This window comes from Dermacentor albipictus, chromosome 2 (assembly GCF_038994185.2).
Source record: "Dermacentor albipictus isolate Rhodes 1998 colony chromosome 2, USDA_Dalb.pri_finalv2, whole genome shotgun sequence".
NCBI classification, from domain to species: domain Eukaryota; kingdom Metazoa; phylum Arthropoda; class Arachnida; order Ixodida; family Ixodidae; genus Dermacentor; species Dermacentor albipictus.
In genome coordinates this window covers 206,293,955-206,321,664 of record NC_091822.1, presented here as the reverse complement: position 1 = coordinate 206,321,664, position 27,710 = coordinate 206,293,955, and the positions used below count along the sequence as shown (strand labels likewise).

The following is a 27,710-nucleotide window of genomic DNA, read 5'->3' as shown; positions in this document are numbered from 1 at the left end:
CCTTTGCCCTGCAGTGGGCGTAACCAGGCTGCTGCTGATGATGATTAGAGAGTGACAGCGTCGGGCGACGTGGTTTCAGCCCGTCTTGACATAAAACATGGTTCTCCGTGACTCATGGAATTTTGCAAAGGCACTCAGGGAAAACCTGGAAAACTCGGGGAAATTAAAAAATGTCAACTTGGTAGACATGCTGCTGATAATCACACAAAAATACATCCGTTTTATCTGACGTCCGTAATATCCGAAAATGCCTCACTTCCGAAAACTTTAGTCGCAATGTCGAAACTTTCGTCACAATTTTGAAAAAAAAATTGCTGCTAATTTCGTCTGCCATAGTCAATAGTCCCTTGTAGCGCAGTCCGTTAAAAGTGAACTCTGTTGCATTAATACAATAGGTAGAACAAACTAAGGCTGAAATATGGTCCATTATATCTGAACGTCTGTTGTACGTGGGCCTGTTGTAACAAGCATGGACTGTATCTATATTGAAGCTGGCAATTTATAAATGGGCTGTCTGTGTCGAGCAGGTACCAGCCTTGCCTGCTGCTGCCATGCTGGTAGTATGTTTACGTTTATACCTTGGCTAGCTGTCCCAGCATTCGGATTTCGAAAACTTGGGCCAAGTTCAGGTGATCCTGGCTTCCCTACCACTGTAACTTCCCATCGGGTCCGGAATTAGGTGGCTGCCAGAACTGTGAAAAATTTAAGAGGCCCATTGTTAATAGGGAAGTCAGCAGCGCTGTTGGCAGCGACATCGTTCTTCTGACTCGTGGAAACCGCATCCACAATTGCAAGTTTGTCTTCAAATGACAAAACATTGCAATTCCTGATCGCGAAACTCATATTCCCAGTGAACTGACACCACCTACAATGAGATGATGCCTGTTTCCACACTGAGATGGACAACACAGATGAGTGCCGAACTGGGCAGGCATAGTAGTGCCACCTGATGTCACAATTATGTAACAAAAGGTGGAGAGCACAGCCTTCGAGATGATCCGCCGGCCTGGTGCAGCAACAGCATGACAATCTAGAAGGCCACCTGAAAAGCTTGCTCCGCTTTAGCTGTCCCTAGCGGCTTTTGTATCATTGAGGCGTGCGCTTGCTGTGATCGCATGCATTCCTCACGCAGCCTGCCCAGTAACGTATATTTTTTTCCTGACAACACGTGCACGTTCTCCATCCAAATTTTCAGGCTCAGGATAATAAATAATCAGTGTCACAAGTTCGTTACATCAAGGTCAATCACCGCAACGCCTTCGTTACATGGAGGTCACAAATACATTGGCTCCTGTGGGGATGGTATTGGCATACCTGCCAACCCTCCTGATTCGCTTGGGAGACTCCCGATTTTCGACTGAACTTTCCAATTGTATGATCACTGTCTTATATCTCCTGGAAAAGTGGTCTCTGTTCGTGCAATAATGGTGTTTGCGAAACCGGCACTGCGGAATCTACAGCCACATCGCAATTGTCAGCATCACCAACAATGGCTGCACTAGCACCATCGGTATCGACTAAACAGCCGACTACGGTGCCTAGTAAGGCGACCAAAGCCAGAGCCAATGTATCTTGCATTTCATGTATGCCTGCCTCCATGGTGCATTGTTGCTGCTGCTTGTGTGTATAATTAGTGTTGGCTAGGCCGTGTATGTGTGTGTGCGGTGCACCCTGTAAAGTTAGAATCTTTGTGTGCTTGATGCCAAGGCGATATCAAAGCCCAAGAAAAGCTATTTTCAGAAGTTTTTGCGATCTTGCACTTCTGAATTTCCGTGCTTTTTGACATCAACAAAAGGAGAACGTTTTGCATTTTTTACAACGTGTAGATGCGACATCAGTGTCTCTCACGGTGGCAAAGGCGACTTGCACGTTTCCACAGCAAAGCATCAAAGCTATGTGCGTACCGCTGAGCAGCAAGACAACATAGTGAACTTTCTCTGGAACAACTGCGATGAGTGTCATACGTATGGAGTGTCTGTTAACGGGATTCCATGTCAATAACGAATTCGAGGACAGAAAGAAAGAATGTGATGAGCTGGCAAAAGTAAACAAAGAGCTCCAAGCGGCTAATGAAAAGTTATTAGAAGAATGCCAAGCGCTCAGAACGCAAGTTTTACAGCTCGAGGATCGAGTGACTTTCTCGGAGCAGTATTCAAGAAATCTGAACCTTGAGATTAAAGGGATACCTTTCTCTGAAGATGAAAACCTTCCTGATGCTCTTGATAAAATAGGGGAGGCTTTAAAGGAGCCTATTGCGAAAAGCGACATCGAAATTTGTCATCGCGTCTCTGCAAAAAATCCCAACACTGTACCGAATATTGTTGTACAGTTCAAAACCCGTCCCAGGCGAGACGCTGTGCTCCAAGAAGCACGTAAAATGCGCTTATTTTTCAAGACGGAGCTTGTCCAGCAGATTCTAGGTGGTACCGCATCTGTGCCGGTCTCCGCAACGTGTTGCCACTACAAGTGCGCACTTTGCATGAGCTAACTTTGCCGTTGGCAAAGCCGTCGGCACCATGAGCACTTTGTGTTCGTGGTGGAACCATTGCTGGCATGTCTTCCTGATGGGCGTAGGTGCCGCAGTGGAAGTCGTCGCAGCCACCATTGCTGACGTGCTGCTGGTGCATGCGTCGGGTGTTATGTGACTGGATTGCCCTGGCCCCGGCCCAGACAGCATTCCTAGCCCTCCAGGGGTTAAAGGTGGTGGCTGCTGGGGTGAAGGTAATTCCTTTTCAAGGCCTGTTGAGCTGTTGCGGGCAGCCATGGCTTGAGGCTGTCGTGGAAGTGGCATTCGCTCCACCTGGACAACGGGGGCCAGCGTGTGGTTGTTGCGTTTTAGCCTTTTCACTCCACTGCTGTGCCTCCTTGACAGTGAGGACCCAGATGGAGCCTTTGCTGTTGACGACGGGCGCCCGGCAAGCCCGCTCGAGTGTCGCAGGGCGGAAGACGATAACGTTGAATACGAAGATGAGGACGACGATGACAAGGAGCTGTGCCCCGACGACTTCTCTACACCCGCCGGGTGGAGCACGCACGTGTCAGCAGTGTGGTCACCCCTACCAAAGGTGTCGATGCTCCCATGCCGCTGCTCCAAGTGCTTTCGCATAGCCTGTGGTTTTCTGACTTGGTTACATATTTCACACGTAACTAAATAGAAATCATTTCACGCTAGGTAAAATCCGAAAAGTCCCATATCTTCTTTTCTTAATTTCATGGCATCGCTTTCTCTTTTCGCTGTCTCTGCCTCTGTATCGGTTTCTTCGTTTTGTGGACTCTTGAAGCAGATAGTTTCGGCCCAAGAATTCCATGACTGTACTTGAGTAGCCGACACACTATTGGTGGCCTCCAGTCTGTGAAGATCTTTCACTAGTTTGGCAGTAGAAGGGTATTTGTCTTCTACTAGTTGGAAGCGGTGTCGCAGAGTTGCAGCAAGAAGAAAGGGACTGCTGCAGGCACAAAATGGAACCCTTGTCATGCGCAGTTCTTCAATATTGGAAGACCCTTCTTCAAACCAGAAGTAACGAAAAGCGTCTCGGTCTTGTTCAGCCAGCGATATTTGAAGAAACGCTTTTTCGATATCGGCGGAAATTATAATCTTGAAGCTGCGAAACTTCAGCCGTAAGTCGATGATGTTGGGGTTCAAATTCGGTTCTGTCCACAAGACGTCGTTGAGTGAAGGTGACTCCGTAGCATGAGAAGAGGCGTCGGATACCACCCGTACTTCAGTCGTACTTCTGTCGCGTCGCACTACTGCTCGGTGTGGCATATAGTACGTGATATGTTCACTCGTACTGTCCATTGGGACCTTCTCCGCGTAGTCCTTGTTATAGTAGCTCCTAATGGCAGTGTCATATTCCTTCGGAAACTCTAGTTCTCGATGTAGTGCTCTCTGCATGGACTCCAGCCTCTTTAATGTGACATCCCGGTTATTTTTAAGCTGGGAACAATTGCAGCGCCACGGCAGTTCAACTTTATCGCGACCATTGTTTCTAATAGTCGTTTCCATGAAGTTCTTCAGGACGTGTTCGTCATCTTTCGAAAGTCTGTCTTCGTTAGTCAGTCCCAGATGTTCTATTTCCCAGGAAGACCTCAGTTGCTGGGAAACATTGTCTTCCGTTAGGCATATGTTGAAGTTCCATACGGTTTCCTGCTTGTAGAACTTAGGTGGACTTCTGGTATCTCCATGAAGTATCCATCCTATGACAGTTTCGATGGCGGTCAAGGAGTCGTCCAGTCGATGAATTCTTCCGCTGACAAGCTTCCAGTAATAGTCGGCACCTATAAGGATGCTTATTCCAGGCTCAGGCGAGACCTGAACTGCGTTGACGTCAGCCAAACGTAGGTTCTTGCTTTTCAACCTTGCAAGTACATTTGTATCTGTCAATGCTGACAAGTCATTGCATATTTCGGGAACTTCTATCGCCTCAACTTCTAGTGAGTTTGAGTCGTACTGGCTATGCAGCGTGACTCGTACTCTTCGATAATATTTTCGTGGTGCTGAAACGTTTCCAAATCCTGAGATGGTGAGCTGCTCTTCGGCTAACACAGTGGCTTTCAGCTTCCTAGACAATTCTTCTGTGATGAAGCTGCGTTGACTACCCCCATCAATCAACATTCTTACAAAGCATTTGCTTCCAGTGCCCACAGCCCAAACTTGCGCGGTCTGCAGAAGAATTGTGCACTTTATTGAGTCTGTTGACGAGCTGGAAACAGTTGTCTGCGTTTCCGTATTCTTCTGCTTCCATTTCGGGTCGCACATTGTGGTGATATGTCGCCCTTTGCATTTCGCACAGCTTAGTCTCTTCCAGTTTCGGCATTCCTTAGCTTTGTGAAATTGTCTAGCGCAGCGGTAACAGCATCCTAATTTCCGTAGTTTCTGCTTTTTCTGCTCTAATGTTAGTTTCGTTGAGCAGACATCCACAGAGTGATCTTTGTCTCCGCATAATATACAATTCTCTGGAGTCAGTTTCACGGTTAGCATACATGCAGAATCTTGGAAATGCTCAGTAGATTGTCGTTTTGCTGTTGAGGCTTGTTCTCTCTTGTCAGAAGTCATCATTATAGTCAGTTCCCGGCTTCTTACTTCAAGACTCAAGAAGTCTAGAAGACCAGACATTTCATTTAGCCTGTCACTAGTAACACCTGTATTTGTCGAAGACAAGATGCGCTGATTATAACGGAGTACCATTTCTTGCGGAAGATTTTGTATTATAGCAGTTTTCAGAAGCACTCCATATTCTTTTTCTTCGACACCAAGGTTATGCAGGGATCTCACGCGAGTCTGCACTTCTTCATGCAATCTTTGAAGCCCTTCGAAATCTTCGCAAGAACGAACTTTACGTAGGTTTAGAAGGCGACGCATGTGGTCGTTAACAATCAGTGACTTCTGACCGAATCTTTCTTTGAGAAGTTCTATAGCTGTGCTATAGCTCTCGTTAGTTGTCGACAGGCCGCTGATGACACCTTCCGCTTTACCGTTCAAGTAGCTCCGAAGATATTTCAATTTGTCTACGTCGGTAATATATCGGTTCTGGTGAATAGTCGACTCAAATTGATCCCAAAATTCCGGCCATTTAATGGGGTCACCATGAAACTTCGGCACATCGAGCTTCGGTAGTTTAACGTGTGCGCATGCTTGACGAAAGTCATCGTGAGATTCGCGCGTAGTCGTTGTTTGCTGATCGGATAAAATGCGTTCAGCACGGGATTTCGCGAGGACGATAGATTCTTGATACTGTCCGACGCTTTGAAGCTCATCCTCAAGGTTATCATCGGTAACCTGTTCTTCTACTTGGTTATCAAGGTCCGTAAGCATAGCTTCCTTTATCTTCAATAGGTTAAGATGGTCGGTCAGCTCACCATATGGCGTTGGTTCCGTCTGCATAAGAGTTGTCATGTCGTTGATGATCCTGGTGACCGCCGCTCGAACGGTAGCACGCTTCCGTCGTATTCTTTCCATGTCGTCACGTCGGGAATGGTAGGCCTCGTGATGACGTGGATCGTTCTTCGACTCTGTCGCAGCGTGGTCGCGTTGATCGCGTCGGTAGGTCGTCCTCTTCAGGTAGCTCGCTTCATCGTTAGGGGTCTTCAACTGTAGATCTGATATCCTGGTCACGGCACCATTATGTTGAAAACCAGGAAGCGGAGCCGAAGTAGAGAACGTCTTCTTTATTCGACGCTTGCAAAAACAACTAAAAAAATGCAGGCGCGTGCTTGGCTCCACGCTCGTTTCTCACTTCGTCTTCTTCTCTTCGTTTCTGGAGCATAATATTATACACTTATCAACTGAGGACCTGGGTTTTTCACCAAACTCGCCCTTGTTCATCAACGAACACCTTTGTCCAGCACAAAAACGAGTACTTGGCATGGCTATTGAACAAAGGAAAGCTAAAGGGTGGAAATTTGTCTGGACAAGCATGTAGGGTTCTTGCACGGAAGGATGAATCGTCATCGATTCTGTACCTTGGCAATGCTCAGGACGTGGAAAAAATGGTTTAACTGTCTGCACTTGTTTATATTTTGCATCTCGCCTGTAAAATGGTTCAGTCTCCGCACGACATAAACACCACATTTAATACATCGAGGAAAATCGGCCTGAGCTCTTTTCATCTGAATATTAGATCTGCAAGGCATAAAGAAGACGAGCTTTCTATTCTTCTAAATGAATTTGTTTTTAATTTCGATGTAATAATGTTGACAAACGTGGTATTCATCGGATACAGAAGTCTACAGGCATGATGGATATAATAGTGTCTTCCTAAACAGACCTAATAAACAAGGTGGTGGAATTGAAATTCTCATCAAAAATAATCTAGAATGTGAAATAATTCCTGAACTGTCTCTATTGACTGAAGATTTTGAATGCCTATGCTTGAAATCGAGAAAATACATCTACTGTGTGATCTACCGACCGCCAAACGGTCAATTCAATAAATTCATTTCCCACATTGAATTGCTATTCAACTATGTGAATGTAAATAATTTGGAATTACTACCGTAAAAACGGGACTATAGGTCGGACCGGGATATAGGTCGATCCCCCAACTAACGAATTCTCAAAATGAAAACAAAAGTATTTTTCAATGGCAAAAGTACCGAAAGATATGACACCCTTACCGTGAAACAAATGCGACTCAGGGGGTTGCACAATGGTGACCGTATTGATTTAAATGCTGCTCGCATGTGCACCTGGCCAAGTTTTTAGCGGTATAGCGCGACCATCGACCCGCGTGCTTGTCAGCACCTTATTAACGGCGCTGAGCAGTGAAACAAATGAGATACGCGCATGTGTACACATGCCCTTACTTTCGCTATTTCGCCGCTCCGTGCCGTGATGACAAGGTGCTGACAAACACGCGGGTCGATGGTCGCGCGATACTGTTAAAAATTGGCAGGGTGTACACAGAAGCCCTTCTGTGTACACAGTACACAGAAGGGCACGAAGTGCGCAAGTGCTACTCCGAATCAGAGCAACGCCTTTGATCAGAGTCGGATGACGAGTGCTTCTCACTGCCCAGTCCATAGGCGCGTGCGATCTGAAGCGCTTTCAAACAGATGCATTCGGCAGTCACAGGCAGCGATCTTACACGCAGCTCTCGAACGGACTCCGCAACCTTGCCTTCCAGTTCTGCAGTCCGCTGCGATCCAGCACGAAATGACGTTTTCTTTTGGTTGCTGCAAGTTGTAATATGTTGCTTTTGCCTCTGCCACTACCGAATGCTCTTTTCGGATACTTCAAGTTCGCTCTGTGCCGCCAGGTTGCTTGGGCTTCTGCGTACTCAATCGCCTTTTTCTTGAAGGCGACGGTGAATTGACGTCGGCTTCCGCTCATTTTGAAACAAAATGAAAATGTAGCCTTTAATGAATATAACTTTGCGACAATGGAAACGCAAAATGCCGGTGCCACAACGTTGCCACGCCGCCATAGACGCCGCGCTGCTGCTGATGGCGATGGCGGCTGTTTACTTCATCCACCCATTGTTGCAAGACTTCCGTAGTTTTTCCGCCAATGTCCGGTATATAAGTCGAGGGTCGACTTTTCGCGATGGTTTTTTGAAAAAAAAGTACGACCTATATTCCGGTTTTTACGGTACTTGCAGGTGATTTCAACATTGATGTGCTAAAATCTTGCCCTGCGCAAGATACCTTTCTTTTGGCAGTAGAAGCAAATGGTCATGCTATCACTACTAAAACTGCAACACGTGTTACAATGTACACAGAGACTTTAATAGACCTTTTTATCACCAACATTGATGTAAAAAATGTAATATCAGGAGTTGTATGTAATGACATAAGCGACCACTTTCCGATATACCTTTTTGTTGAATGTGAAGATAAAAGAACGCATGCGCAAACTTCGATGACGGTAACTATCCAGAACATCACCCCTGTAACTTTGGAATATTTCTACTTGAGTCTTGTGAATGAAAACTGGGATGGTGTATTCCATTGTGACACTGCAGATGAGGCGTATGAAACATTCATATCCATTTTTAAGCGAATTTACTGTGAACAATTAGAGAAATTATCTTAAAGCCTCATCATAACAACCGAAAGCCCTGGATCAGCCGTGAGTGTTTAAAACGAATAAAAAAGAAGGGTAGATTATATAAAAAATTTGTCAAAACGAGGTCACTTTTAGATTTGAAAATATTTAAGCAATATAGAAATAAGCTGAATTCCTTCCTGAGAGATGAGAAGCGGCGCTTTCTGCAGCATCAGTTCCAACAGGAATCCTGTGAGGATAGTGCAGACGTGTGGAAAAAACTAAAGTTGCTAAACAGAGCCCCATCGTCGCCAGTTATCAAAGATCTCGTTTTTCAGGGCCGCCGCATACATGGCACAGAGCTTGCCAATGCATTTAACACATTTTTTAAAGATGTCAGCAGTTCTCAAAACCCTCAATCTCTGAGCAGCACTATTACTAGGAATAACCACAGCATTTATTTTGATCCGACAGATGAACGCGAGGTATGTAATATCTTCAACTCGTTGAAAAATAGCAAATCACGCGACATTGATGGCATACAAATTATTCCAGTTAAATATGTGCTGAATGTTATTGCCCCCCTACTGACTTATATATATAATCTGGTGTTATCAACAGGTTGCTTTCCCAAATTAATGCAAATCTCCAAAGTAATTGTACTTTTCAAGAGTGGCGATAAAAACAATATGTCCAACTATCGACCGATTTCTAGTCTGCCGATTTTTTGTAAGGGCCTAGAAAGAGTAATTCATAAAAGACTCATGAACTTTTGCAATAAGCTTAACCTCATTAATCCGTCACAACATGGTTTCCGCCCAAACAGGTCCACTGAAACAGCCTAACTAATGCAAAAAGAGATCATCCTCGAGGCACTTGAAAACAGGGAGATATGCATAGGTGTGTTTGTGGATTTCTTGAAAGCTTTTGATTGCCTTAACCATCAAATACTACTCACTAAGCTAGAAAGATATGGAATCCGTGCCACTGTAGCTTGTCTACTAAAGTCCTACCTACAGCATCGATATCAATGTGTAACAATAGATCAGCATGTTTCAACCCTTCAACCTGTAACCACTGGAGTTCCACAAGGAAGTATTTTAGGACTGCTACTGTTTATTATATACATACATAATCCATAAACATAAACATACAATATACATAAACGACATAAGATATCAGCAACCTTCCAAAATATCTTCTGTATGCAGACGATACGAGTCTCTTGTTCAGGGGCGATAACATTCCATTGCTCATTTCAAGCATAAACAGTGTACTAGAAGAGTTGAAATCATGGAGCGCAGCAAATTCCTTGATAATAAATAGTACGAAAACAAAAGCGGTACTTTTTCATTACCGGCAGAGCATCGTTACATGAGACATTAGGCTAAAAATAGACAATTCTATTATAGAGGTGGTAGACACAGTAAAAACACTAGGAATTTTCTTTAACAAGAACATGAGCTGGGACTCTCACATTAGCTCCACTTAACCAATTTATCAAAGTGCGTCGGAATGCTCACAAAATTTTGCTCCTATCTACCTGTATCGATTAAATTAATAATAAACAACACATTATTCATGTCATATGTTAAGTAATGTTTCCTTGTTTGGGACACTACTACTCAAATTAACCTGCACAAAATAGACATGCTGCAAAAGAAAGCAGTGCGTTACATAGCAAATGTTGACTACCTCGCACACACCGAAGATTTGTTTAAGCGATTCAAAATCATACTCGTTCATAAGCTATACGAATTTTTCTTAGCCATAAGATATAAAAAGTCAATTTTTCACAATGACAACTTCTTTATAGCATTGTCATCCCTCGAAACAAACTCAATGCCATACTCGTTTCGAAAACACGAACGTTGGACCATTCCCTTTTGCCGTACAGAACATGGTCTACAGATGTTGCGTCATGTAGTTCCAAGGTTACTAAATAAATTCATATTTGAACGTTTTTCTTTTGAAACACCTAGTACACAAACTCTAAGAAATCATTTTTTGTAAGCTGCTGTATTCCCTTTGCGTTAAAGTGTGATAGGAATGACATTTTCATCTCTGTTAACACCTATGCATTGTGGCTTAATGAGCATGTACCAAGAGTTTATATCGACTGTTCTGAATTTCTTGTAATATATTCTGCTATGTAGTGTGTGTGGATTTTGTACTTTTTCAAAAACTTTTGACCTTGCTGTACGCCATGTAGGGGGGCTCGGGCTCTCTCAAGCGAAAATTGTTCGCTTTTTTGCCTGAGCCTACCCACATCATAATGATGTAAATAAAACTGACTTGACTTGACGTCGAACACAACCTACCCCATAGTGTCGGCGACCACGTTGGGCGTTTCTTACGGAAATGTTTCCGAAATGCAATGAGGCGAAGTGTTATGGATATGGACACAACTCTTAAACGCAATTCTGAAGAATGCGGAGGTGGCCAACCTGAGATTTATTTCACAGGCATCGCTCTCGAATCTTTGTTTCTTTATTCAGAGATTCTGTCAGCTGCTGTCCCGAGATTCCAATGAATCTGCTGAAAACGCTTTAGATGCTCTCGAAGCAGAGTTTGCCTTACAACAGGCATACAGCCTTCCAGAAGTCATTCTGAATGAAGAAAGGTGGGATGTTCAGTGGTCTATGTTTGGAAAAATGAAAAACACTGATGAATAACATGTTTTACCGAGTTTCTAAGGTGATGCTTTATTTACTCGTAATACCGCATAGCTATGCAGAGTGTGAGAGTATTTTTAGCACGGCGCGAAAAAGTAGGACTGAATTCCGCTCATCTATTTGCAACACAACCCTCGAACACCTGCTGCTAGTGAAGGGCTGTCAGTCTAGACCATGTTTTGAGCAAAGCTACTCTGACAAATTTTTGATGTGAGTAAAGTGTGCTGCTGCAAGGTTTCTGCGAAAGGACTCATCAAACACTGCTTGAAAGTTTGAATGAAACACCCCTGCCGCCCCCAGTCCCACCTGAAGTTGAAACAGTGAATGCACCCCCCCCCACCCCCCCCCTGGTTACGCGAATAAAAGGTCTCCCGATTTTTTATCTCACCAGGTTGGCAGGTATGTATTGTTGATTGAGAAAAATTTGTAGTATCCAGGAATTCGTTAGAACCTGGTTCATTACAACCAAGTTTAACTGCACGCTCGCAGCAATGCGGTGAATGCCTGCCGTGGCATCCTTTTCTATTTTTGCTTCATGTAAACAGTGCAAAAAAAGACAGTAAACATTGTGCGCAGTGCCACTGTGTCTGCATCTGCCACACTTAGTTCGGTTTCAAATTTAACTTGACGTAGGCCAGGCTTAAGCGCTGCGGCTTAAGGGGAAGGTAATGTTTAACTACTCGTACCTGTGCTGTTATAGTGCACTGACACGAAATACTAATGAGAAAGCATTCCTTGCAAGATACCCTCAGAATCTAGGCATACAACAAAAAATGTTTTAGGGACCCTTTCAAGTCTGATATGAACACGTGCACTACAACACCCAAATAGCTGTGTTACACTACAATAAACTCTTGTTAACTTGAAAGCTGATATCTCGAAATATTGGTTTATTCTTTTCTGGCTGTAGTTTCAACCCATGCGCTTTTCACTTCTTATCTCAAAAAGTCCTTGTGCCAGATTCCGGAAATCTCAATTTAGACTTCGGAAATACCATGCAGGAAATAACCAGCGGGAAAGCGCTGGCACTGTTGATTGCACTCGCATTTATCTGGTGGCAGCTCGCTAGCTGAGGCAGACGCAGTCCCAGGTCGAGCCGAGCTTCCTGCTTATCTTTCCCCCTTCTTTCTATCACCACTTGCATGCACTTTTTCAGCTGTTCGCTGCCATTTTGTTGTGATTCACGAAAAAGCGGAGAGCTGTTCGTCAGTCTTTGTTTCTTTCCTCCTCATTTAGGACACTGTCAATGCCACATAAATGTGCTTACTGCATATTAATTAGCAGTTTTGAGCAGGCAAGATCAGCTGATGCACTGCAGCCAAAAGAAATGGGCATGAGAGCCCACGACTTTCAATGAGTTTGCTGTGTTATAAGGGCGCTCGCTTCATGCTTGTGCCATGGTGAGGCGTAAATGTTACATCATTCTCGGGCGTTTTATAAAGGTGTCACAACGACCTGAAATTCTCTTAAATTGTCTGAAGTTTATCATGATGCAGAAAGTAGCAGAGTCAGCTTTTTGGATGTCTGAAAACTGTGATGCTCCGATGATTAGCTTCAAATATTGCATTTCGATGAATGTCTGGACTAGTTATGCTGTGCCCCCACAAGATACACATTAATCAAGTTTCTTTGTAGTGCCATGTGGCACTTTGCGTTGAGCTGCTACTCTCATTCATATATATTGGTGCAGAAATTTCCTACATGAACACTGTAATAAGTCATTTCACTGTTTCAGGGATGAAGACTGGAATGAATTCAATGACATCAACAAAATCATCATACGCCAGCCCATCCGGACTGAGTACAGGATTGCCTTTCCATACCTGTACAACAACATGCCTCACTATGTACATCTGTCCTGGTAAGAAAGCTGCCATGCTTGAAATTGTGTTTGTTAGTGCACAGACAGTGCAGACACGCAAAAATATGCTCTCGTGGTACGGACACCATGGTGCCCTAGTGGCTGTGACACAGGGATGAATATTAGCTGCTAAGCCACATTCCATTGGAGGCAGAATACAACAAAAGTCATCATGAAAAAATAAACGCACATATAATACAGTACAAAGAAGTGCTGGTTTAGCCATTAAAGGGACACTAAAGGTTAATATTAACACAACATGTACTGTTGAAATACCATCCCAGAAACCTCGAAACGCTTCGTTTCATGCGAAGAAAAGACTTATTTTAAGAGAAAATGCGTTCTGAAGAGTCCGCGTACCTCTAGTGCAGTTCAAATCGCCCGCCCTCTGATTGAGGAGTGGTGACGTCATGGTCTCATAGTGACGTTGCGCCGTCGGTGAGTAAAACAGCGCCCTCAGATGGGGCTACGGCTTTTCTGCGCAAAACGCAAATGCGTGACCAGAAACAGAGGCAAGACAGAGCCGATAGCAGCGCGAAAGTGGAACTATGGTGACTAGCGGAAGGAAAAGCGCGCGACGATAAGCTAGTTCTTTTTTTTATGACGCCAACTTCGATGCTCATTGCAATAGGGGACTCTGACAACGACACATTGGCTCGCGATGCTGGGCTTGACTTCAGCAATTTAAGCACTGATGAACGTGACCTGCTGCTGAGGGCTTGCGCTGCCGACGTCGTTGCGTACTACTACGACGGCAACTGTATGTCATGGCTGTACATATTCGCACATTTGTAGCTTTTCCTTCATGAAAACCAAATGCCGCACTCACCGCTCCATCTTCGTCCTGCAGTTGTTCTTGCGCCTTCAGGGAGAATGCAGGCAAGACCGACGGAACAGCGCTACAGGAAAGCATTGCTTTGAAAGGCACTCCACAAGACTTCTGTAAGTCGGCGTTGAACTTGTAATCCTCTGGACGAAAGTGCAGTGAGCACACTATGCGATTTTTCAGCTCTTTGCGAATGCCCTGTGGCAGAGGTACGGCACTTAACCACTTCGAATAGAGAGGTTCACTCGTTGGCACACAGTGATAAGTAACGTTGAATTCGCTGCTGCAACTGCCCTTGGCCAAGTTCCGCAGACCGTTTGCGCATCCCACAACATCACATGACGTAGCATTCTCGCTGCTTGTTCCAAATGCAAGTTTCGCGAGCCAGCAGAACCAGCGTAGCATGACGCGATAACGAAACAACTGAAACTCCAAAGCGCGTGTGGCGCAAAGTCGAGCGCGCAGAGTCGAGCGAAAACGAAATCTTTCGACCACCCATACTATTCAAGGGTAACGACAAAATGTTGTTCTTTCTTAGAATCGAATAAAAGTAGACAAGTAGCATTTTCTTCCGTCTTATAATCTAATGAAATGATCTTTTTAATACGAGTAGTTGAGTACTAGTGACAAATTATGATGAGGAGTGCCTTCGTCATCGAGCTAGTGCTGGAATGTCGCTGGGGGGTCTCAAATCATGTCATGCATTTGCCTCAATTTCTCGGTTACTAAAGCTTTGTTTGAGATTATATTGATGCCCTAGACGTTCTAGAGCATTGCTTTATCTTTTTAACTTGACTTCATAGTAACCTTTAGTGTCCCTTTAAAGCTGACCATGCCTGAGGCTTATCTAAGGGTGGGCTACACAGAAGATGGTGAGTGCTAGAGATTTAGAATTATGACAAATAAACAATTTACTGTACTTCTCCTGACTGCAGCACAGCTAGAGTCAAACTCACTTATATATGATGCCGTTTTTAACATGGCAATCAATGACCGATATTCCACCTTTTCTATGTTCCTGTGCTGCCTCCTGCCACATGCTGCTGGAAAAGTTTTGGAAGGGTATCGGGGCTTTCGCCGGTTGTTCTGTGTACCTGTGCCCTTGTTGAGTGTGCAGGAGTTGTGCATTTTGTGGTTCGAGATTAATTAGTAATGGTATCTCCGGGGCACCGTGTTGTTCCTGGAAGCCATGTAACACTCATTGACTGCTGGGTGAGCAGTCCTGACTGCGCTTTTGTGTTAACTGCATGACCGATAAAAGCGCGCTGAGTTCCGTCGGCCGGCGCGGTTTCCTTGGAGTTTGTTGTTGCGGGTTTGTGCACTTGGAGCTCGCTTTTTTCATTCTTTTTGCACATTATTTAGACATTTCGCATATTCAAAAAGTCTTCCACCACAGCCTTCCATGCGCACGGTGGGTTTGCTAAAGCGATGCATTTGTTTACATCGACATCCACAGCCACAGGTTGTTGTTGGCTTCAGATATTGTGGAAACAGCGCATCGCCGATATGAAATAATTGGGAAAACATGGTAAAACACACATACCTGTGCACATGAGCTGTGCTGTTCCATCGTGAAACAAGTCCATAAGAGCAGCTGAGCCACTAAACAACGGCAACTGTGACCCAGACACGCATATTATGGGCTGGTATAAGGGATTCTTGGTTTTAATTTTTTTAACCTCATCATGCTTATAGTTTGAGCGTACCATAAAGTATTACAGAAAACTGTGCTCGGGCTGAGCGCTCATTTATAGGCCGTGTAGTATTGCAAGAATGCGGATGCCATCGCTGACACCTTTGGTATCTGAGCGAGTTTATGCTGTTGCACCGAATGCACTGTCTCTTGTTTCCCGTTTGACGCAAAGGTAAACAGTTCTTATCTGTAATTAAGAAATGTCTAGGCATAACAACACACACCGATCCACCAGTCTACATAGTGAATGCGACCGGCAGCCTTCGAGAATGGTGGCGTTAGTACGAACGTTGGCACATCGCTGTGTTGCCACTTGCTGTTTATTGTGTTCCTGCTGTGCGAAGTGAAGAGTTTTTTTGTTTATTATTTACAAATACTGTAGGCCCTATTCGGGTTCAAGCAAGAGTGGTTACATCAATGGTAATAAATAACGCTGGAAATCGAAACTGGAATACAGAACAATAAAAAATATAAAAAGATGTATAAGAAATATACAGGGACATCAGCCTTTCCAATTTAGAATTATCAATAATAAATACAATTTAGGAACAATAGTTGCAGTTTGCAACTCAACAACAAAGTGGTGATAAACCATGGACACAATAGATCACTAAATTCAGCATTCTTACCTAATTTTTACTACAAAACACAGACAATAATTAATTTCCTTCCCTATGTGTTTCTATTAATCAAAAGAAAAAAACATTCACAAGATGAAGTAACAATTGTGTGGTAGCTTCTTGTGCTAATTTATTCCATAATGAAATGAAACAGGGAATATTGATGCATGCTAAGGTAACTGAATGGTTGCCTAACTATATTGTTGCGTTGTGTATGGTCAAAGTGCATTGGTGGCTCGGTTATGTGACGTTCATGCGGTATTTTAAAGTGATTATGGTAAAGCTGATGGATAAATTTTAATCTGGATACCGTTCTACGATGATCGAGCTTTTTCATCTTTGCCCTATCGCGAAGAACTGATGCCCTCAAGAAGCACGAATAGTTAAAATAGATAAGCCTCAAGGCCATGTTCAGCACCCTTTCTATTTTTTAAATTAAATATTGTTGATACGAACTCCAGATTAGGTCTGCATATTCTAATTTTGGCCTAGTGAGAGCTTTCTATGCTGTTAACGTTACAGCAGGTGACGCATGATGTAGCTTTAGTTTTAAAAAGGCCAGCTTTTTCAGTGCATTACTACAAACATTATCAATATGGGGTTCCCAACTTAATTTACTTGTGAATGTGACACCCAAATACTTCACCTGCCTAGTTTTTTAACCATGAGCATTTTTTAATGGTGTAAGCAAGTTCTAAAGGTTCTTTTTTGTTACTAAATGTTATGACTGCCGTTTTGGAAGTATTGAGTTTCTCAAGCCCCATTTATCACACCATGCACTGATTGAATGCATTGCATCATTTAGTCTGACTTGATCAGCGTATTGATTTGTGCTGGTATAAAAAACACATTCGTCTGCAAACAGTAGGATCTCTACAGGAGGTTGGAATGATAAATAGGTATCGTTGAATGCAGTCGCCGACCGATTTCTCGGACTCCAAAAATTCGGACATGCTCGATTATTTGGTTTGCTTCGCGACACCGCCATTCTCCCCCCATAGACCATAATGTATAACAGCTGCCGAAAGTTCAGACACCTCGCAACCTCTTGTCTGATCTTTCCGACACTCCTTGAGCCAACTCGATCGAGAGCACCATGCACAGACTGAACGGTGCATGGTTCGACTTGCTGAACACCATTTCTGTTTTCAACGGAGCTTCCTTGCTGCCCCACAAAGTGGCGCTACTGCAAATCCCCGCTCGTCATCGTTTCTGCCTGGTTCGATAGAGTGGCTACAGCTGTCCCGGTCTCAGCTTAGTAAGCCACGTCAAGACAGTCCAGCAGCTGATTTGTTTCTTTCTTCGTGCACGACGCTGCAAGTAGGCCATATTTTTCGTTTGTTTGACTGGTGTCGGTATGACGGCGTGGTGGTGTTTGCTTTGTCTGCCGTGTTGAGGTTGTGGTGATCCAACGCAGCATACGGAAACATCGTGTCAAGTGTCTAATGGCGCCTACAGTGCTCGCGCAGACTGCGCTGGGGAATGCTGGCAAGTGGGCCCCAGGAGGCCTAGGATTTGTCGCCTTCCAATGTGCTCCCTATTGATGCCGAAAATGTTCTGCCGAGACCTCCGCAGTGGTTGCATTGCGATTCCGGAAACCGTCTCATTTGACAGTTTGACATATGCTGACACTGCTGTACTGACATGCGCAGGACTCGACGACGACGAGATCATTCATGAGGTTTCCGCTACATCGCCGGATGACGACTCCGAGTCGGCTCCAATGACTCCGAGTACAAGCAGTGACTGTGCTTTCAGCCACCTATAGTGACCATACAACCCTCTCCGAGATTCAGGCTTATCTGATTGCGTGTAAATGGAACAGTATGCAATGGCGCATTCATGATTTCTTCAAGCCTACTGCCGAGCCCGAATAAGTGCGTGGAAATAAAGGACTTCTTTTTTCTTCACAATCTGCTTTTTCGGACACCTGTTTATTCGGACATTTCCGCAGTCCCCGTGAGGTCCGAATAAACAGTCGGCGACTGTAAACCAAAAACAATTGGCCGACCGACCCTTGTGGTACTCCTGAGTGTACATCTAGTGTATCAGAGATGGTCATTAACAGCCACGTATTGTTTCCTTGAAGCTAGGTAACATACTATCTAGCGAACAATGTTGTCTTCAATACCAATAGCATGCAGTTTAGTTACTAAATCATCATGTGGAACAACGTTAAACGCTTTTGAAAAGTCTAAAAACACTGCGTCAATTTGACTCTTCATATTTAGTGAATTTACGAAATCATCAGTTATCTTGGCTAGCTGAGTTGCAGTGGACAGACCGGACCTAAAACCATGCTGGTTGTCATGAAGCAGTTGGTTATTTTCTAGTTGTATCATAATCGCCTTAAATAATACAGTCGAACCTCGATATATCGAACAGCGCGGTGATCGCAAAATAGTTCGGTATAGCCAGAATTCGATATATAAAATCACGTAGGAAACGCGTCGAAAACTAGCACAAATCAATCAATGAACCAATCGTGGCGCAATAGATACTCACATAAAGCTTCAAACAAAGTATGTATTTCATTCGCTGAAAGTACTGAAGCAGTGTAGCCTGCTTCATATTGGCAACCGTGTGCTTGACCACGGCGTCCTCAACATAGTCCAAACGGTCCACAAGAGACGGTCCAGTGCCTTCTATTGCGCCGCAGTAGCGGCGTACAACGGCCAAAGCAGTTACAGCCTCAGTTGCAGTCGGGAGTGGAGCAACATCAGCGCTTGCTGGATCAGCCTTGGCAGTGTCTTCGTTTGGCCGCTCAGCAGTCCCTTCTGCCGCGATCTCACGTCTGTTAACTACGCCACTGTTCCGGTGCTGTCGTCACCGCCAACGAAGTCCTCAATGCACATGCTGTGTGGCTCAGCACCGACAAAGCGCTCCAACTGGCTCCACGGCTGCCTCGATCACGCGCGCACGGCGGGGCCGCGGGCGCGCGTGATTGAGGCGGCCGGGCTGGCTCACGGCCGGTCTCTAGGGGAGCGCGCGCTTTAGACCGCTCCCCTCGAGATCGGCCGTGGCTGGCTCCAAGCCGCCGCGTGTGTACGCCGCTACGTTCAAATGGCGCCCTCGGCGCAACCATGTGGGAGCTGTCGTACGCAGCAGTCTGGAACGCCCATCGTGCCGCCGCTATCTTTGAGAGTGTTGCGGGAAAGCTCGCCTCCTGTCAACAGAGCGCACTTGATCTGGCGCGGCGGAGTTCGATATATCCATTTTACATCTGGCCCCGTTCAAAATAAAAAATTAAATATACATGCGATTTTCCACGTGATATAGAAAGTGTTCGATATACGCAATAATTCGATATATCCGTGTTCTATATATTGAGGTTTGACTGTATGTTCTAACATCTTACAAATTGTGGATGTTAGGGAAACTGGTCTGTAGTTGTTTATATTCTAATGGTGATCCAGACTTGTAAATTGGGACTGTCCTTGCGGAGCGCCAGTTGTCGGGTATCACACAAGATTCTAACGAGACTGTATATATTTTATACAAATACTCTGCTGCCTAGGTCGCATATCTGTTTAGAAAAACGTTTGATATTTCATCAGGACTGGGTGATTTTTTTATATCAAGTGTCCGCAAAAGGTGAAGAATCCGCTCTTTGCTTAAGTTCACTTGAGGCATCGGTTCAAGAAGTGCATAAGATGGCAAGTGTGTGCCGTCAGTGTGACAATGGAGTGGAGAAATGTGTTGAGTTTTTTAGGTATTATGGACGGATCATCGATGATTACACCCGATGCTTTTATTGCAGTGATACCATTTTTATCTTTAGTTAAATAACACCAGAATTTTTTGGGTTGTTCTAACATGAAAGAGGACAGAGTACAGGAAAAAAATTGGCTTCTTGCTGCGAGCATTTTTTCCTGAAATGTTTGTACCAGTCTTGGAAGCTGTTGTTTGTCACCACGTTTACAACACCGTTTAATCTTGCGTTTTAGGTGAGCGAAATCACGATTCGTCCATGGGTAGTCCGTGTTGACGCTTCTTTTTTAGAGGCCCATAACTGCATTCACAGAGAAATATCATTTCTTTAAAACATGACCATAACTCATTAACGTCTTTTATTTCATTAAGGATCTCAGATGGCCTGACTGGTGATTGCGAGTCAGAAATAGGACATGCTAACATGAGTAACTTGTGATGACATATCCCATCTTTGACACTAACAGAGCAGTTTGGGAGCGAGCTGCTTGCAAACGCAAGGTCAAGAACAGAATAACTGGAAATCCTGGTAGCTTCGGAAATGAGTTGGTTTAAGGAAAAGGTAAACGCAGTTAGTAGTAGTGGCTCAGCATTTTTAGAATCCTTGCCGTCATGAGAAAGACTAGAGCAGTTAATGCCGGGTAAGTTGAAATCGCCAGTGATAAGGTTGTTAAACGTGAATTGGTATTTAGCAGCAAGTTAACATATAATGCTTCTAAATACTCAAGGGGAGCATTGAAGGACGATAGACAACACCCATAGTTATATTCTTATCGAAAAATTTCAATTTGCACCTTATGCTTTCATCATTGTTGATGCCATCTAAGCGAGTAAATGTAATGTTTTTTATCACAATTGCAACTCCGCCACCACGTGACTCTACGGATTAGCGTGTAGGAAGATGGCGCTATTTGAAAATTGTGCACATCTGAATGTAGCCAGGTTTCTGTGATCACTAAAACGTGTAGCTGATAAGTCAAAATTACCTCTTCAAGGAACTGTACCTTATCAAGAACAACATGTGCATTAAGTAAAACAAGCCGGAGCGTCTTGCTAGATCGTTTCTTGGCGCACTGACGCATGGCCACACAAGTGGACTGAGAAGGCAACCGTTAGGATTTCGCAGACGCAGTGGATTGGGACAACTCTACTCTGCAATTTCTAAGTGTGTCCCATACGTACAGCTTGCCATCGACTTTCAGCTCATCAAAAACGAGGGAAACTTTAGAACCACTGTCCTTTTCTTCAGTGGCAGACCACCATAATTTCGCACATATGTCGCGAATTTTTTAGAAAAGTCCTCCAAAATGGCTATTTTCATACCCTTTAATTTCAAGCAGGAAGACAGACCTTTAGTTTTGTCGATGTAGTTATAAAACCTCACAGCAATGGGACGAGGGCGCTGTGCCTTTTTGGTGCGAATTCTGTGAATGCACTCTATGGAATTGATTTCAGCACCAAGGACGTTTCTGAAAATTTTTTTGTTTACTTTCCGCTCCAGTTCCTTTGAGTCTTCTCCCCCTTTTCTCCGTTTTCTCCCTTTTTCTCCCTTTCTTTCTCCCTCTTTTGTTTTACGCCATAAACTAAAATATTGTTATGCTGACTTCTAGTTTCGAGGTCCTTGACGTTTGCACTTAACTCACGAACTAGTTTGTTAGTGCTTCTGCAAGCTTCATCACACTTCTCCAACCTTTGCTCACTTTTCTTGATTCGGCAGAGTTCTTGCTCAATAGTTGTAATCTTAGCTTGAATACCTTCGACCATTGATTCAACCTGTTTCAAGTTTGTCGTCAATGCGACAAGAGTCTTATTTGTCTTGGTTTGTTCTTTCAAAATTTTTCTGAGTAATTCACTGTTTAAGTGTGTCTCGGACTCAGAATCAGAAGGATCAGGGTTTAGCTCTATATCTCTGGTGGTTTATTTATTTATTTATTTGTGATACCCTCAAGGTACATAATTGTACATTGCAAAGGGGAGGGGCAAGAGTACATTCCAGGAGTAAACAGTACAGGATTAGTTCAAGGAATTCGCAGTGCAGGGAACAAAAGCGATATGAAAGAACTAGTAATGCATTCATAACAACCAAAACAGAGACTTACATAATATGAAAAAACAGAAAGAGTACACTTTAGCAAACAGACAATGTTCACGAATAAGTGTGATTATGCCATTTGCCACCATACATTATTTTATGTTGATTAGTGCATTCTTAAAAAGAGTGGGGTCACTGATGCTTGCTAATGATGTATATAGATTATTCCACTCGACTTAAGTCCTAGGAAGGAATGATTGTGAGCATGCGACGGTGTTACGACGGGGTACCTTAACTTTATGTAAGTGATCACGACGAGTGGAATAATTGGGCGCAGGGTGGATCCAAAGAGGGCGAAGAGATGCGTTGGGGTAGTGGATTTTATGAAAAAGGGAAATAATTCCTTTCTGCGAAGAGATAATAATGGGATTTGACGGGTAGTCTTCAGTAATGTAACACTAGCAGTGCGATGGTAGTTAGCTAAGATGGAATGAACAAAGTGATCTTGCAGTGATTCAATTTCGTTAATTAAGGTGATCTGATGAGGATCCCAAACAGATGAGGCATATTCTAATTGGGGGCAGACGTATGTCTTGTACAACAGCCGTTTTAATAATACAGGCGCAAGTGAAAAATCTCTCTCTTCAAGTATCCTAAGGAGCGGTTAGCTTTAGATATTACATATTGTACATGCTGTTTCCAAGAAGGATCGCTAGTTATATGAATGCCAAGATAACGGTAGTGTGTAACAGATTGAAGGGGGCAGTCATTAAGGGCGTAGGTAGGGCAAGTTGTGTTAAAAAATCCACATAGATTTGCTTTTAATAATGTTAAGTTCCATGCACCAAGTGAGGCACCAATTAGATATGTTATTTAAATCAGATTGAAGGGTAGCTACATCAGAGGCATTAGTTGAGGCATTAGAGGCAACACCGGATTCAACTGGAGCCGTGTTATATGTGGAGTCATTACTTACAACAAATTGGGAACGAGGCGAAAGGAACGATTGGATCCAGCTAAGTACTCCCAGGTCAATGTTGAGTGCGCTTAGTTTGTGTAGTAGAAATACATGTTCGACCTTGTCAAAAGCTTTCGATAAATCCAAAAATATGCAATCAGTCAAAAAACTGCTATCAAGATATACATGGAAGTCATTAGTGAAAGTTACCAGCTGAGACTCGCAAGAAAAGAATTTGCGAAAGCTATGTTGACTGTTAGAGAAAAAAAACTGCAGTGCTACTGCACCCGTGCACGGAGAATATGCAATACACCAACGAGGAATCTGCCATGCGAGTGTTTGCCAAAAAGAGGGGGCTGGCTAAAAAGCTGGTTCGCAGCTTCATTAAGTTTGAGGCCTCTGTTGTCGCTGCTAGGCCGTGGCAGCATCACACGTAAATATCACTTTCATCACGCGAAGTGAATAAATACTGTGTTTTAGCTGTTCCATTGCTCTCTCTCTGAGTTCCGTTTTTACAGGTAAGCGGGTAATCTCATGCTATTGGGGTTAAGGAGTACATACTTTTTCCGAACTCCGGCCAACTATGGTTTAAAGAGGTCTCACTGTATAAGAATTGTAAAAAATTGCACACTTTCAGTAAAGGAAACTATGAAGTTTGCAATTCTACCTCGGCATTGAAAAATGATATCACAATTCTGTAAACTGCATCCAATAGTAATCTAAAGCAGGCTAAATTCATGTTTTATACATGGCTGTCCAATTCACCATTAATATGCAATCAGAACTTTTGCAAAATCCTCATAAATATACCCTCAAACCCTCAAATAAGATATAATTATATATGTATCAAATTTGTGTCTTAGATGCTTGAACGGATGCAATCTACATAGCTGGTGTCTGTTTTTGACGCGCAGTTACCAAGTTGTAAACCTTCGGCTACTATTTTTTAAACCTTACCGATATCTGGGAAATTCTGTAAACAGAAATCCAGGGCCTAAATCAAAATTGCACTTCTGGCAGCGAGTAGAATATAACATTCTCTCTTAAATGCAACAAATTTAATTCAAATCAGTCCATAGGTTTTCTCCTAAAAGCATTTGTGCATTTTACATGTAGTTGTATTGGCGTTTGCGCTGACCCAAAGCTTCCACTAAAATCTGGGTAAGGGGTATGTGCGAGCAAAGGGGGAAAGAAAAAAGAAGCAATATCTTCCAAAAAAGAAAAAAAAAGACATCAGCTATGGTACACCGTTGTTGTATCGCCAGCCTCGCGTGTCTCCCTTCCGTGGCTTCGAAAAACTAGTTAGTGAAAGGCGTACAGCTGGCTTGTGGGACACACAATCTGTGTGCGCGATGCTGCACCGAATACAGATGGGTGCAGTGGCTCAGGTTCTTGTTTTCCATGCGCGCACACAGTAGCCAGACTCAATTGTTATAACTATGGAGACACAAAGTCCAGGGCAAATACCGTATATTATATTAGTGGCTGGTAGTAAACCACGCATCAGTGATGCCCAAGGACACTTCACCTACCTGCCCCTCTTGTACTTCATCATTGGCGGTCTGACAGCACCTGCACATAACAAATAACGATGCATGAGAACATTATATTGAGCAAGTTTATTTTACGATAGAATGAACACAAAAGCTTACGGTGCTGGGCTGCTCATTGTTGCGTCATAGTATTGTTAAAACCGGATAATTTTATAAGTAGGTTTGGCTATACTTATTTCTGTCCAATTAAAATGGTCCCCTATTTGCTTTTTTGCACAACCCGGTTATAACAAATCTCGGATATAACAATGAAATTTTGTTAGCACTTGGATATTGTTGTAAGTGGTTGAGACAATACCAACAGTGCGCTCACAGGCATTAGGCACTAGGAGCTGCTTGTGGTCACAATCCCCTGATGTGCACCTGCCATCTTCAGTCATGAGGCAGGAGTCGCTTCACCTGGGAAAAAGTAACACGGTTTGTTGCATATTGGCTTGTTGATGGAGAGACAACCTGCAAGATGCTCAAGGCACGCACACTGTCATTGTGAAAAACGAGTTGGTTTGTCTTAGTCTTGCTCATATCAAAGGTGCTGCTTTCATGCTGCTACATTTGGCATTGATTGCACTGAGCTGAATTTTTTTATCTTGATTCATAGCACTAAGCAGTCTTTCCTTAGTTTTCGCACATTTCCAGCATGCTGCTGTTTGACAGACTCTCCCATAGCTTGAATGGCCCCTCACGAGGCCTTATCGGAAATGCTGGTTATAAACTAGATTTTAGATGGCTGTCCTGCAACTTTTCTGCCGCAAGAAGCTCGAAAGGCCAACTGCAACAAAATTTTGGGCCACATAAGAGCCTAGTTTGAGGTGGTGTAGATATAAAGCATCCTCTGCAAAATTTTGCTTGAAATATGAATGGTTGTGTCGCAAAACATTGGCAATTATAGATGGTTTAAACAAAGGAAGTGGGGAGAAAAAAAAAGTTGGCCACTGTTACCACTTGTTATCATGCCAAGACTGATTGGCATGACCTCTGAGATTATGCAGTGCTTGCTGTGACCCTAGAAATTTTGTAGGCAACAGGCTTTGATTTGTCTTGCCGACTAACCATCATGTGCATGCATCATCTGCTAGGTGTTAATTGAAGGATGCTAACAAGAAAATTAGACAGTTGGCAATGCTGCAACCTTGCCACGATTTCAATAGTGCAGTCAAACTTGTACAATGTGCTTGAATAGATAGCTGCAAGGTGCTCTTCCAGTGATTTAATTGTCAGTCCTACTAAAACTCAATTGATGATTTTCCGATGAAGCTAAAGAATACTGCCTGGCATGCCTGAAATCGTCACCACATTCCCGTCTCTGACTGTGTATCATTTTCGGACCTAAAATTCTAACCTAAAATTTTCTCAACACATTGCCTTCATTAAGCACAAGTGTACCTTCGGTATTAGAGCATTAGTATTCAAATCAAGAGCACATTTCTCCAAAGACGTGTTATTAGCATTATAATTTGCTTTCATTCACACTGACATTAATTACGGCATTGTTTCCTGGGGAAATGCATATTACTGTCATATCTCATGTCTATTCAGCACTTGCAAAACCAAGCAATATGCACTATCACTACAAAGCCAGGCAATCATCATCAGCCTATTTTATGTACACTGTAGGAGCGATAGAAACATTTATTTAAGTAATAAATGGTGTTTGTAGTATGAAGCCCACTTGGTTCATTGGTGCCATTCAAGCGGAGGTGGCTGCCCTCACTCCAGGGCACCACAGGCTGTTGTGGCTCTGCGTACCCTGTCAATCAGACTGAGTTGACAGTCAAGGCTGTTTATGGCCAGCAGCCCTTTCCACCATTCCACACTCGCTTGGTCTATAGGAGACAGTCTGGGAATGGCCCGGCAAGTCCAGGCAGTGTGTAAAAGCATTGGCTTCTCAGAGCACCATGGGCAATGCGCGGGGTATTTTTTCTCTTAATGTCAATTAGAATATCGGCTATACCTGTTTGCTCTCTCATCCAAACTGCTCTTTCTGTCTTTCAACATTATGCCTAGCACTCTTCGTTCCATCGCTCTTTGTGCAGTCCCTAAGTTGATCTCAAGCTTCTTTGTCAGTCTCCAAGTCTCTGCCCCGTATGTCAGCAGCGGTAAAATGCACTGATTATACACCTTTCTTTTTAATGATATTGGTAAACTTCCAGTCAGGAGCTGACACTGTATGCCGTATGCGATCCAGCCCATTTTTATTCTTTGAATTTCCTTGTGATGATCGGGGTTTCCTGTGATTGATTGACCTAGGTAAACGTGTAAAGACTAGTATCACTAGCAGCGTTTTTTCACGAGTGCTACTCTACTACTTTGTGAATTTAACGTCCTTGTTATAACGAGCTTGTTTAACTATCATCTAACAGTTATGTTTAATAGTTTACTTAGTAAACAGCTTTCATACAATTTCATTGATTCCACAAATCTCATGAATAATAATACCAGGTTCGCATGTAACTCCAAATTTTACTGTATGGTTCATTTTAACTATGGAAAAATGACATCATGCGCTGCTATAAAACTGCAAGGGTTTACCCAACACCGTTAAATCTACCCTTTCATGCATTTAGTCATGCCCTTAAAGGGAAGCTGAAAGGTTTTCCAGAAAAAATGAGTGAACATCTGTGCATAATGGTTTTCAACCCTCCGAATTCGAATATCGTATCGAAATTGAGCGAAAGAAAGCGCAAATATATTTTATTTTGACGGAAAGTGCAGCACCGGACACGCTCAGCTCGTGCGTCTCGTTTCCGCCTGTGATTGGTTGGTGCGCCTCGTGACGTCAACTCTAGTAACCGACCGCTGCCGCTACACATGAAGCGCAGTGCCAGGTAATTTGGTGCTGTTTTTCTGAGACGGTAATGGAAAATTTAGAGAGACTGCGTTTTTCTGAGGAGTTTGGCGTTACTCCCTACATGTACGAGCCGATTGCGAAGAGCCGGCCTCTCGAAGAAGCAAATGATGCTGGTGCGAGCAGTGCTTTCGACGCGAACAAAAGCAAAGTCTTGGGATCTCCTCGTGTTGGAAATGCTCTTTGGTGAGTATGTTTTTTGCAAAGCGATCTAGTGATCTCGCCAATCTTTCGCCGATCTAGTGAGCTCGTTTCCGGTCAAACAACTGTAGTGTTGTGTTCCTGCATGCCTCCTCGTGGAACGTAAGCGGGGATGGGATCGTCGGCATTTGTGCGCTGTCTAAAGCTGTCGGCAATCTACAAAGACGGTTTAAACGCGTGAAAAGCTTCCCGGTTCATGCAGTACGTGTAGTGACCTTCATCTGTTGACTACCACTCACGTTGACTACCA

General features: G+C 43.6%; 1 protein-coding gene and 1 long non-coding RNA gene across 2 annotated transcripts in view; both read left to right on the top strand.

Moving 5' to 3' along the window:
• Prp8 (pre-mRNA processing factor 8) overlaps nt 1–27,710 on the top strand; it is a 397,724-nt gene that overhangs the window by 78,017 nt on the left and 291,997 nt on the right. Inside the window, exon 7 of the mRNA XM_065433711.2 lies at nt 12,896–13,021. Within this exon, the coding sequence (XP_065289783.1) occupies nt 12,896–13,021 (126 nt within the window). The remainder of the gene's footprint in view (nt 1–12,895; nt 13,022–27,710) is intronic.
• Nucleotides 13,044–18,036, top strand: LOC135903401 (uncharacterized). The gene is made up of 3 exons (XR_010564787.1): nt 13,044–13,781; nt 13,872–13,963; nt 17,813–18,036. It is a non-coding gene; the product is annotated as an uncharacterized lncRNA (long non-coding RNA).